Raw genomic sequence first — 14179 nt, 5'->3', positions numbered from 1 at the left:
TCATCTTTCTTCTGTATATTGCAAACGAGATACCTCCCATATCTTAAATTTTTCATACCATAGCTATTTCGCTGAACATTAAAAAATGATTTGAAACACTTATGAGAGCAAATGGTTATCAAGAATCATAGAGCAAGTACAATGTACCACCACCTAACCTAAAAAATAAATTATTGATAACAGCTAGACTGCCAGCTATTCCTGATTACGTATTTTCCACATCCCACCCCACCCTTGCCAGGGGTAGTGCCAATCCAGATCTATTTCTGCACAGGAATATACTAAGCTTACTATAAACAGTATCGTGCATCCTTTAGAATGTTATATGTATGAATTCTCCCGCACTTAGCTTTCTTTTGCATTCAACGTTACCATTTTTGAGATTCATCCATGTTAACACCTAGAACTCTATTCCTCTGACTTTCAGTATCACAGTTTTCCACTCACAGGCGCCGAGACCCTTCGCTGCTACCACGATGCTGCTGTGAACATGTCTCCTCTGTAACACTACACATTTCATACATACGGACATCCCCAAATCATGCATTAAGGCAGCCGGTGTCATTCAAATGTGCATACTGCCCAACATAACTTAGATTCAATACAATTCTTATCAAAATTGCAATGACATTTTTCATGAAACCAGAAAAAAAAAACATGACTGGTGTGAGAGCACAAAAGACCTTGAGTGGCCACAAGCATCTTGAGCAAAAAGAACAAAGAGGAGACCACGCTATCTCACCTTAAATTATATTCCAAAGTAAGAGCAATTAAAATAACATGGTATTAGCATGAAAAGAGCCCATGGAATAAAAGTTCTCTGTAAACAAATTGACATAATACATATAATGCTAACATACACTGGAAAAAGGATAGTCTTAAAAAAAAAAACAGCGTGGGGAAAATTGGATAGCCACATGAAGAACAACAACACTAAAATTTCTTATCGCCATCAAAAAAATTCAAAAGAATTAAATATCAACAACTGAGATTCAAATCCTTGCAACTATTAGAGAAAACATAGGAAAAAAATTTCAGGATATTAGAATAGACAAGGAATTTCTAAATCAGACCCCAATGGGCTAAGAAATAAAAGCAAAAAATAAACAAATGAAATTCCATCTAACTAAACAACCAAGACAAAACCTAGAGATTGGGAGAGAATATTTGCAAGATAAACATAAAACTCCTTGATAAGGGATTAATACATAGAATATTCATGGCCATGGGAAAATATACCTCAAATAACACATTTAAAAGTGCTCCCTTTTTATCTAAACACATTTCTCAAAGGAAGACATCCCAGTGGTCAACAAGGACAAGAAATGAAGTTTCACATCACTCGTCAACTGAGAAATTCTAACCAAAGCCACAGTGAGGCCTCACTTCCCCGCAGTAACGCTGGCTTTTATCAAGAAGACAAAACAGAGCAAGAGTTGGCAGGGATGCAGTGACGAGGAAGTTTTTGTACACTCTAGGTGAAACTACAAATTAGCATTTTTATTGTGGAAGACAGCATGGAGGTTACTGCTAAAACAAAACTCTCCTTTGATCACGCAGTCTGATTGCTGGATTATTTCCATATATTTTCCATTTCATATGTTTTCATCTTTTCCAGACCAGCAGCAGGGAGCTGGATGGCAAGCGGGGCAGTCGGGACATGAACCAGCATCCACATGGGATCCCGGCGTATGGAAGGTGAGGACTTTAACCGCCAGGCTACTTCACCAGACCCAACCCACAAATTTTGAGCATACATACCAGGTACTTTAGCTTGTTCAACCCCATAGAATTACTGTTTCACACTCTGCAAAGATTATTCTAATCATACAAACATACTGCATTCCTCCCAAACGTCATCATCTTTCAGAAGGAATCGTTTTGTTTCTCAGAGCAACCAGGGGCTGTACTTCAAATCCCGAATATTTCAATGCTTTGCTCCCCCACACCCTACCTATGCATCTCATTAAGCATCAGACATCACCTTACATTATCATTCACCTTTGTGCTGTAAGTGTGCTTTTCTAAAGCTCCTGCAATGTAAGTACCATGAACACAGGGACCCTGTTCGTTCTGTTACCTGTCGGTGTCTTTGGAGCCTAGGACACAGCAGGTATTCGGTATTATTCGCTCAAGTCATGGATAAACAAGTCTGTTAGAGATTGAAGGTGAATAGCTTGCAATTCTGTCCCATTTCTAAAGTTGTGTAATTCTGCTTAGAGAAGACTCAGGGCCAGGACAGAGTTCTGGTTCAGGCTTAGAAGCTTTAATCTAACTCCAACAGTGGTTCTCTCCATGAAGTAACCCAGTTTCCTCTAGTCCTGACTTTATGTCAGATAACTTCACTTCAAACTTTGAGTATAAAGATGAAATAAATAGAGAATGAGAAAAACGATGCTTACTCTTCTTCCCATCCATATCTGCGTGGATTTTCCGGGCCAAGAACCCGCTCTTGTACACAGAAGCATTGGGGTCATGAGGAATGTCCAGAAACGGGTTGGTGGTGCTGCCAATGCGGCTGATGGTTTTGGGGTGCGTTCCATTAGCCTTCTCATCACTGCCTTCCGAGGGAGACTTTTTTTTCTCTTCATCATCTCTGAGAGAAAGACAAAAAGACTGAGTCCCACACATCCCATAATACTTCAGCTTTTCTTCTAAAAGCCTATCTATCGTGACAGGAGCCACTGTGCTAACAGCCTCCATTGGTTTACTGTCTCCTATGAATCCTGTACTGTAAATAACTTACCAAGGCCACAGATTTGGTAATTTAGAGACAGTGAAGGTCTGATCATGAACTCTACAATGCCTCCCACCACAAAACCTTCACACTCCTCTTCTTGCAAAACAAGGAAGTTGAATGTTGGTGGGCAGGGAGCATGACCGTAAGTTTTATATTTCTGCAGACACTAGCATAGCAATTGGTTGAAAAATACAAAAAAAAAAAAAATGTATGACACTGAGCCGAATGAGTAACATTGACCTGTATCTGCCAGAGAGCAGACAGATCTCTAACGTGAAAACCCAAGGTGAACCTACTGCTGGATGAGGAGGAGACTGGCAGACTCCCAGCTCTGGCATCCCACACGCTCTTCCCCAACAGTAAACCTGAGCAGCACCCGACTAGCCACTGAGGCGATCCCCAAGTGCCCAAGCTCCCTCTTCGGAATCCTTGTTCCTTCAAGCACAACCGATTTAATTCTGAGATGATCATGTACGTTAAGCAAGGAGACAGCATAAATGACCATGCTCAGTAGCGAGGAAGAACTGTGAGATGTCTGCAAGATCTAAATATTGCTCATCAAAGTATGATGAAAGCATTTAACTTAGCTCAGATGTTTCAATTGCCTGAATGACTTCTAGTTTCACTGTTGATTAAACTTTGAAACTACCATGCCAAAATATTTTTTAAATGAGCTACAAAATCAATCATACAAAATGTTTGATGAGGACAGTGACTGGAGAAGAAGTCTCCAGTGGCATTCAAAAAGTTTCTAAATTAGCTGAGACTTAAGAGGTTGAGCCTCCACTATTCCCTACCAAAATCCTATGTCATTTTTTTTATGGGAATAGGAAAAAGTTATAAAATTCTTATGTAAACAGAGAAGACCTGGAAAAGACAAAAAAATCTAGAACTCATTACCGTATTTCAAAACTGCATTATCCATAGGGATTCACTAAAGATTTGTTCTACAAGCATGTCATAGGAAATATTATACTTTAAACATAAACCCTATGTATATATTCCCATATACTTCAAATCTTCTCTGAATCACCATTTTTAATGCAATGTAAATACTATGTAAATATTACCTATACTGTACCATTTAGGGAATAATGGTAAGACAGGAATTCTGTACATATTTTGTACAGATGTGATATTTCTTCTGGTGGTTTTTGATTCTCAATTTAGATCCATGTAAAATCCACAGATTTGGAAGACTGGCAGTTTATTATGGATAAAATGAAAGACTTGAAATCAGAAAGCTACCAGAATAAAAGAGAGGGGATGTTCTACAACACTGGCCAGGGTAATAACAGCCACTGTTTTAAACTTGTTTTTACCAGATTCGTATCTTTCTTGGAAGAAACGAACCAAACCAAGCCCCAATATCTGTAGTTGATAACGTAGCATCTTTCTTATATAAATCTGTTGTATATCGGCGGTGGGCTTTGTGGCACAGGGGCACTTGCTATGGGAAATGGGTCTGCATTATAGCTGCTCCTCAGATCCATCTTCCTGATAATGCTCCTGAAAATTAGCAGAAGATGGTCCAGGTGTTGGGCTCACATAGCAAACCTGGGTGGAGTTCCTGGAGCCCAGCTTGGTCTTGCTCCATCCCCAGCTGCTGCAGCCATTTGGAGAATGAAAGTGTGAATACAAAATTGACCCATCTCCTCCTCCCTCTGTGTAACTGCCTTTCAGATAGGTAATTAAAATCTTTAACTATACCACTGAATAGTATTTATAAGCTATGTCAGTGAGAAAAGCGGGATAGATAGAACAAATCCAAGTTAAAAATCTTGGATTGTGCATTCCAGTAACAGTCAGCTTTAGCATTTTGTTTACTTCTGCACTTTGGATGATTATATTGTGGAAATCCCGACTCATACAGTTGCCACAAATATTAAATCTTTTTTTTTTTCATTCTAAATAGTTTATTTGTGAATTCAGGGTATCCCGAGTATCAATAAAAATTATTCTTAGGTGAATACCAGAAACCAGTATGCTAATCTGTAAATGCATACAGCATATATGCAACAAATTTTGTATTTTCAAGTTGAAAGCAATTTGAAATACATATTTACAGATTGTAAGCAAAGTGGTTATTATCAGCATAGTGATTAACATGCCTGTTGGAATTCCCGTTTCACACGTGGAAGTGTCTGGGCTCCAGTCCCAGCACTCCCTGCTGGTGTGCTCTCTGGCAGGGAGCAGGTGACAAGCTCAAGTGTTGGGTCTCTGCAACCCACATGGGAGATTGAGTCCCTGGTTCCGGGGGTTTGGGGAGTGAACAAGCCAATGGGAGCTTTGTTTTTCTGAAATGATCCTTTACACAGCCAATTCTGCAGAATCGAGAAGTATTATGAAGAAACTCCACAGTTCAGCACTGCAGAGTTGGAACCAAAAGTGCCTACCACTTAATCCAATTAATCAATTCCTGAAAATCAGATGTTATGGCTATACTATGCTGTGAGACTCTAGCTGCTACTACTAAAAAGGAGAAAAGGGCATAACAGTATGTTACATATTAATCACAAATTCCTGAAATGTAGCTAGAGCATTATCAAAAATACCTACACTGAGATAACATAAGACATAAAGTGCTTAACATAATCATAATTTTTAAAAGATTTATTTGAAATGTAGCGTTAGAGACAGAGATGGAGACAGAGACAGATGAGAATAGATGAGAAGAGACATCTATGTGTTGGCTCACTCCCTGCAATGGACAGGGCTAAATCACACCAAAGCCAGGGGCCAGGAGCTTCTTCCAGGTCTCCTACATGGGTGAGAGGGGTCTAAGTACTTGGGTCATCTTCCACAGCTTTCCCAGACTGTTGGCATGGGGCTGGATTGACAGTGGAGGAGCCAGGACATTAACTGGCATCAATATAGAATGTCAGCATTGTAGGTGATACTTAAACCTGCTACAACATGACTGAACAAACACTTTATTTGCATCTATATATCATTTGTATACCAACAACACACTAGTTCAACAACATTAGCTTACAGCACACTTTTCAAAGTGAAGTTGCTTAAGTGACATTCTAATTACAAATGTAGGTCATCTCAGACTTTTACAACTGAACTTTGTCTTGCTTAATATCTTGTCCAGTTTCAGGAATGAAAATTTCAATTTTCTCAGTATAAATAGCAGTCAAAAAAAGTTTGTAATCTTTTCTCCAGAGTGAGAGCTGCCATTGAGAACTTGAAATGTGACTAAACTGAGATGTGGGATAGTTTAGAAAAAATACACTAAATTAAAAAAAAAAACTCAGAAAAATAAAATATTTCAGGAACCATTTAACCTGCTACATACTGCATTAGTAGTTTGGGTTTATAGGATGAAATAAAACACATTGCAAAGTGCTTTTTTTTTTCATGTGGTTACTCAAATTTTACATTGCATATGTGGCATTCATTACATTTCTTTTGGATAAAGCTGTTACAGAGGTTCAGCTATCCTGAGGTATTTGGGTATTAAAACCAAAATACACTACCCAGAAAATGGTAACTGCAAAAATATGTTCAAGAGAATGACAGAGGAAAGCCTTGAAAAGTGAGGGTTCAGAATATTCAGCCCTGATGCACTTCTGATACTGTGACAGTTAACAAAATGACCTTGACAGGCTCTGAAGAATAAAAACCCACCAGATGCACCTTGGTACCACCTGGTGCTAGCTGTCTTTCCATCTCAAGAGTCTCGCATCCCTTCAAATGGATGTTTTCAGAAACATTCTTAGGTGATTCCATTGCTGTGCAAACATGGTATATAATTACACAACGGTGTAGCCTAATACACAAGTAGTCCTAATGACACAGCCTATAGCTCCTAGGCTACAAAGCTGTACAGATGCTGAAGGCAATTGTAACACAATGGGGCAAGCTTCGTGCCAGGGCAGTGCAGCCCATTTCAGGAGGCCAAAAAAAAAAAAACAAAAAAAAACAAAAAACCCTCTAGTTGGCAGCAGAGAAGCCCTCTGTTTCTCTGTTGCATCTTAGAAACAACAACAAATTGCAGATTTCTCAAGGTCCACACTACTTATAATAGGTGATTCTTTTTAAAATTTTATGTATCTAGGTGCTTTACTTGAAAGGTCAAGGGACATTTTCCAGCTCTTGGTTTACTTCCCTGATTTCCAGCAAGGCAGGAGCTGGGAATCCATTCACATCTCCCACAGGGAAACAGGTACCCAATTAGCTGAAACAGTACTTGCTGCCTCCCAAGATGTCCAGGAACAGAGAACTGGAATTGGAAACAGATCCAGAACCTGAATCCGGACACTGATATAAGATGAGGGAATCCTAAGCATCGCCTCACTCACTGGTGATGTTATTTTTTAAAAATCCACCATCATCTCACATTTTATTGGAATTCCAGGAAGAATAGGAAAATTAACTTCCTAAAATTCACGAGAAGTGAGCCCTGCTAACAGTCCAGATTTTCAAATACCTCATTTGGCTAAGTATCAGTAGATTTTGGCTCTACCCAGCTCTACACCAAACATGAAAGTTATCTAAAAAGGCCGTAGTCATGCGCAATTCAACCATTCAAATCAAATCAAATACAAAGTGACGGAGTGGGATTTTACATGTATACATGGTGCGTGGGGGAGAAGAGGGTGGTAAGTCGTGGAGATTTCCCATGGAAGAGTTGGAGTATAATTCAAGATAAAGCCAATGGAAATTATCAATTATGAGATGTGGCACTGGGAATGGACACTCAAGGTCAAGTTCATGAAGCCCCCCTCCAAAAGAGGAGAGTATTTCCAGATTGATATTTATGTGTGTTTTCACTTTTCTTTCCCAATTGTGGTAAAACATATATACAATTTACCATTTTGACCAGAATCATTTTGTTGAGTAATGCTTTTAATTCACCATTTTCCATTTCATTGATTTCGGCCCAAATTTTCATTTTTTCTTTTGCTTGCTTTGGATTTAGACTGTTTTTCATTTTCCAGCTTCCAAAGGAAGTAGCGGTAGTTTACTGACTTGAGCTTTTCTCTTCTGACACTAAATGCTATGAGGGAGAGCTTTCACTGCCTCTGACAAATTATAAGCTGTAATTTCATTTTTCATTTAAAATATTTTAGGTTTTCTCTGCAGAATCTTTTTTTTAACCTATATGTTAATTAACAGGATTTTCTGGCTTTCTATTATTGGTTTCTAATTTACATCTCTTGGGCTCTGAGCATATGTACAAGTGTTGTATGCTATTTTTTTTTTGCTTTCGTTAGGATGCATTTTATGACCTTGAATATGAAAGTTTCATGTGACCTTGGGAAAAGGATTATTTTTGGACAGCTCTGCCCATAGAAGTCCATTCCATCCAGCTGATTGATGGCTGTGTCTGCTGTGTTGTCCGTTCACTAGAGAGGTTTTAAAGTCTCCATCGGTGAGTTTATCCACTTTTCTTTGCAGTTCTGGCCTCTTCTATTTTGCTGCTACATTGTCAGGTATGCAGACAGTAAGATTTGTTCATTGCTCCTGAAGATTCATTTACTATTGCCTTAATAAGGGTCTTTATTTTCAAGTTGGTATTGGCCGTGTGAAGCCACCACTTGGATGTCATGAGATATGAGTCAGGCAGCAGATTCTGGCTTGAACAGATACGATCCACTTATTCATGAATAATATATTTTAAGGATCACAGCAGTGCAGGATCACAGAGGTTGGAAAAGGCTAAAACGTGTTTAATTACAAGCACAAGAAACCTCCCGGTGCCTGGAATGCGGTGATGGACTGTGGTGGTATGAGAACAACTGGGTAAATTCAGAAAGAGCCCTAGAACTGTCTATTTCAATAGGTGAACTTTACATTATACAAATTCTACCTTAATAAAACTAAGCAAGCATGGTGGCAGAATGCAGGAGCAGAACATTAAGTTGGAAAAATAAATGTATGAAAAAAATGTGCTGACTTATTATGGTGTTTCTAGTATATCATATTGTATTATGCCAAGAGGCAGGATGAGTTTTAAATGGATCTTTGTCACCTACCAAAAATAAAAGCATGCAGCTAAATTTCAGAATCGACTGAAAATATGAAAGTTTATTTGCTAAAAATAGCCTATTTTGGCACATGCATCTTAAAAGTAAAACCAAGATTATGCTTTTATTAAAAATGTTAAGCTGTGCCTCTAGCCCTTTATATATCTATGTATATTATAGCAACCCACAAGCGAGGATGATGTGGGCTAGTGAACTGGCTTTCCAAATTAAAGACGTGACTGAATGTACAATTAATGTAGCATGCTTCCCAAATTAAGAAAAACTTAACTGCAGGTCTCAAGACAGTTTAAGAACAGTTTTGAGGAGCATTAGGGTCAAGCTAGAGTGTTTCCAAAAGATTTAATTTATTACAAAGGCAATGTGACAATGACAGAGAGAAAAGATGGGGGAAAGGGGAAAGAGAAAGAAGGAAAAGAGAAACAGTGAGACAGTGAGAGCGTGCATCCATTTTCACGTTTACTCCCCAAATGTTACACAGCCAGGCTGAAGCCAGGAACCTGGTACTTCATCTGGGACTACCGTGTGTGTAGCGGTGGCCCAAGAGACTAGTCCATCGCCCACTGCCTTCCCAGGCACATCACCAGGAAGCTGTATCAGAAGCAGAAGAGCCAAGACTCAAATGGGCATTCTGACATGGGATGCTGGGGTTCCAGGTAGTGGTGTAGTCCATCATATTGCGACGTACCAATGGGTAAATACAGATAGTACCGTGGTTAAACTTTTCTCATCTTTTAAGTATATACATACGTGAGCCCTGCATAGGAACCTAGTGTCTAAAGCCCTTGCCTGCATGTGCTGGGCATCGATTTGTATCCCGGCTACTCCACTTCCCTTCCGGCTCCCACCTAGTGACCTGGAAAAGCAGCCGAGGATGGCCCAAAGCCTTGAGACCCTGCACTCACACAGGAGACCTGGAAGAGGTTACCAAACGCAGCTGCAATTCTTACTAAATGTCTGCACAGACTCGATCAGGCCCTACACTCCTGCCTCTTGACCTCCTACATCCTTCACTTGGATGATTCCAAGTCGATACTTCACTAAAGGTCAGCGCATTAAACGAAGGATGTCCACAGGACTCGGGAGGCCCTACCACTCACGTCACAAGATTCAGAACCTCACGATCACCTCCGGAGTTAACATCCTGATGTTAGACACTATTTTGAGAGGCTTCACAGCAACTGCAATGACTGTGTATCTACAGTTGAGTGGAGCCCACTTTGCCATTACCGCATTTTCAGGACAAGGTCTCCCATCACTGACCAAAGGAAGGCCACATGTACCAGTGACCAGAGACCCATACATGAGCTGCTTACTATGTGTGAACTCCAGCTTTATTCTGGAAGATTTCATATCCTTAATCCATTGGGGAATCTGGAAATTGAGCATTAACTGCCTGATTCCTTACTCTGTATACTGCAAAGTAACTTCCTTTATGGGCCTGCTGTGTGTAAGGTGAGTGCTTCCAGTGGATTTTTTTTGGGGGGGTCAGGAGGCAGGAGGTTTTTAAACCGTTATCAATTTTGGATCTAGATCCTTGAATTGGATAAAGAATTAAAGTGTCTGTAATAAAATAATTAGTTGCCCTGTAGCCTCTCCCAGTATTCCTCTAATACACATAAACACACATGCTCACACAGTCAGAGAGCGCTAATCATAATGATGAAGAAGTAAGAAGAAATCCTTGTAAAGTTTTATTAGGAATTTCAGCAAATTAGTTAATAAACAGGGAGGGGTTTCCCCCTGGAAAAACCAGCCATAATTAAAGTTCACAGAAGGGGAAGGTAAAGGAGGCAGGCAAGGAAATGCTGGTATTTAACACCACATTCTCTAGTAATCAGGGCCATGACAATAGGACCAGGACACAAAGATCCTAGTCCACACCCACCATGCCAACCCCGCCCCCTTAACGAGGATCACTCAGACAGTGAGGGCAGGCAGGAAGTCCTTTCACTTAAAGCTAAGCTTTTAAGGCTATCTGGTTACAAATTCAGCTGGAGGTGGTGGAAAGCTGTGAAAGGTTTATGCAAAGAACAAATGAGCAAAGGGTTAAGCAAGGCCAATGCACAATGCACCTGTGACCCAGAGAAGGTGGGAAGGCAGCAGGGGACGCTGCAGGTCATTATCCCAGGGGAAGGAGATTGTTTGCAACTCCTCAGTGCTTTTCCACAACAACAGTAATCAAAAGTGTAGAGGTCCTTAAGGAGGCAAGTGAGACCCCCACACTGGCTTCTTTTGTAAGGACAAGGATCCCTGTGCCCTCATGCCTAACATACACCAGCTACATTCAAAGACATCCTGGCAGTGCCCACAGCAGGCCACACACCTGGGGAACAAGCAGCCAGCACGGGAGGACAAATTTCACTCTCCAATGAAACATTTTGTTCTTCTCTTCTCCCCATTACAGGAATGCAAATCAAATGTTTTGGTCAATAAGTTTCAGCAGCTCACCTTTTTTACCAATTGTGCTTGGCCAACGTTAGCATTTGAACTATTTCAAAAACAGACTTGATATTCATTTAAAAATGTATTTGCTGAAAGGCAAATACTCCATGATGGACACCTTGGTTGGTTGAAAGCATTGGCTACTGTGAACAGTCCTGATATAAACCTGGTGATGTAGGTATCTTTCTGATAACAATGTCGTTATGACTTGGGGGTATTTTAGTAGTGGGATTGCTGGATCACAGGGCAAGCTGATGTTTTGCTTTTTAAGAAATCTCCCTACGGTTTTCCATAGTGGTTGCACTAACTTACAATCCCACCAACAGTGCGTGTCAGAGTGTTCCCCTTTGTGTTTGCAATTTCCGCCCTGCTGACAAGAGTAAAAATTCTGATTTTGATACACCTTTCCCCAATGGCTAATGGTGTTTGAGCATTTTCCATATATTTATAAACATTTCATCTTAATTTTCTCTAAAATGCAATATTCTGCATAAGATTGCATATGCCTTTCAGTAAGATTGTAAGTATACATCATTCACACAATTGTTCTAGGTAAATAAAAATTATTTGAATTTTAGATCATGCACTCTGAGCACACAGGATTTTCCTTGAAATGGCATTCTGCCCTTAGAACCGCATGGCACATATAACAAGACAGAATATTAAATACAGATAACGTCTTGCATGCAGATGCACTAATAAGAACTTGAAATTTGACTCCCTCATGTAGAGAACAATCTATGACCCTACAGCCATGAGAACAGCATAACTGATCAGGATGACATCTTACTCATTCCAGTGTTTTCTATGAATATACCCAGTTACTAAACTCATACTGTGGTTTCCACAGTTAGGGGTAATTTACCTGTAATGTTATTTCCCACAAAAACTGTATCTTACTGTCCAACAGACCCAACAAACACAACAAATTATTCCACTGTGAAAGACTCACAATTACAATGGCGTTGTATCATTCGTAAAAACGCTGAAGGCTCAAACAATTTATTCTATCATTTCTCAGGTTTATCAGCTACAGAACATTATTTCTTTCTGTACTTACGTTGACAGTATCCTAGAACTATTGGTACTATGGGAAGCAGAACTATTAAACCCTGATCAAATAATTTACAATATACTTGGAATATATGTAATTTTACCAGCAGACTTTCTCTCAAATGCTACTTTTAAATACATATTAACTAATTGCCTACAGATTCCACAACCTGATGAAAGGACAGAATAGTCCAGGATAATCTGAGTTTACGTAAGTTTCATACAGAGTAGATAAAATGTCTACTGGCAATGCGTATTTAATCCTTCCGTGACATCACCAAGGCACAAAGGAAGGCAGTATGAAGAGAATAAGTAGTTCATATTCAAGAAGTTGATATCAAGCATACTTACACGGCCCATTCAAGCTTCTCGTTCTTGATTGAATTGTACAGAGCCTGTAAAGAGAAAAAAAGACCAAATTACTCTTCTTATTCTGCTTTCCATTCTCTGTTGAGCGAAGAACCCAAACTCAAGCCACCTGCATGAGTCAGCAGCAACTCCTTCAGAGCCTGAGCATCTCAGCAAGCTGGGCTTGGAGATGTCGATCAGTGACCGTGCTGCCTCCAGAAAGGGGAGGCAGATGAAGCTAAGTTGACCAGTGTTTTATAAAACAGACTTTAAAGTAATGGAATAAATGTTGTTTTCATGACAAATTAATCGGTAAAATATGACAGGAGACTGAAGGAAGATATGGAAAAACATTTGAGAAGTTTTAAAGTTTTCACACCAGCAAGTTAAACAGACTTCACTGTTGTAACATCAGTGCTGCCATGCTGTTAAGTAACATACTGGTGTGTGCTGGAGGTAGCAAAGATGGAAAGCTTGAGGGCCTTGCTAAAAGCAGGCATGGCTGCCTAGGATGGCTGCCTTCATCCTGACACTACACATAAAGTAGCTGCAATCAAGTTGTACTACAATAGCTCCCCAACTCCACACCTCTTTGAATAAGCCATCACAAAGAAAACACAAATGCATTTCTAAAATACAACAGCCAATGACATTGAACAAAAGAATATCTATGTGTCTAACAACCTATGAATGGTACTGAAGCATTCTTACTCCAAGCAGGACTTGGAGCTGCCAGGGGGCTCAAGGTGTAGTCTTTATTTCCTTTGAGAGGAAAAAGGAGGGTCAGTTATCTACCAGCCCCTTCAGCACTGCAGGAGGAAAGGCAGGTGCAGGGAACACAGCTGACAGAGGCCTAGCTCCCCACCTTCCCATCCTCTGTATACCATATTTTGCCCAATGTCCACACTTGTGTAAGTGGACTGTTAACCAACAGCTAATTCCCTTTCCAGCAAAGCACATCCAAATTTAGTCTGAATGCATTGAAGTTACGGATTTTATGTTATTTAAGACTCACTATGTGATTCTGTAGCCATGATCATGAGAGATACTATGGGAGTGTTCCAGGGTGGCTGTCATTGTCAATTTAACTGAATTATGGTAGCTACTAAACATTAGGATACTTTTCCTTCTTATTGGGAAATGGAAAAGGATGTGCCCTTAAACAGAAATGATGGAACAATAAAGTAACATAAAGGATAAATGGAGGCACCAAGACCATGCTACAATTGGATCCTCCTTTTGAAAGAACTTAAAATTTATTGAAGTGCCACAACAACCTGTGATACAGTTTATCTCTCTTCAAGCTGAACACTCTTGGAAGCACAAAGACAGTAGAAATCTAACTCAAGATTCTGGAGAAGCTGCTGGATAAATGCCTTTTAAATGGATTCTATTACTTGGATGAGCCATTGTGAACCCAACAAGTAATACCCGGGCTAGGAAACTGCAATTGAGAGGACAGGGGTCATTTAAGGTTCTTTACGTACTAGCAAACTCAACACTGCCCAGAGTCATTCACAATGCAGCAAAGAAAAAATCTCTTCATGAAAATGGGCCATTGAGAATGATATCTAAAGGCCTAATTTTTAAAAAATAT

General features: G+C 39.8%; 1 protein-coding gene across 7 annotated transcripts in view; it reads right to left on the bottom strand.

Annotated features, from left to right (window-relative positions):
- Positions 1 to 14179, bottom strand: part of PSD3 (pleckstrin and Sec7 domain containing 3) — a 268216-nt gene that overhangs the window by 62629 nt on the left and 191408 nt on the right. For all 7 annotated transcript variants that reach the window (XM_040971307.1, XM_040971308.1, XM_040971310.1 and 4 more), the window contains 2 exons: positions 12586 to 12629; positions 2403 to 2596 (listed from right to left, as the gene is read on the bottom strand). In XM_040971307.1, coding sequence (XP_040827241.1) covers positions 2403 to 2596; positions 12586 to 12629 — 238 coding nt within the window. The remainder of the gene's footprint in view (positions 1 to 2402; positions 2597 to 12585; positions 12630 to 14179) is intronic.

This window comes from Ochotona curzoniae, unplaced genomic scaffold (assembly GCF_017591425.1).
Source record: "Ochotona curzoniae isolate NIBS_2020 unplaced genomic scaffold, NIBS_Ocur_1.0 contig_21, whole genome shotgun sequence".
NCBI lineage: Eukaryota > Metazoa > Chordata > Mammalia > Lagomorpha > Ochotonidae > Ochotona > Ochotona curzoniae.
Note: the sequence above shows the minus strand (reverse complement) of the source record. Positions and strands in the feature narration are given on the sequence as shown.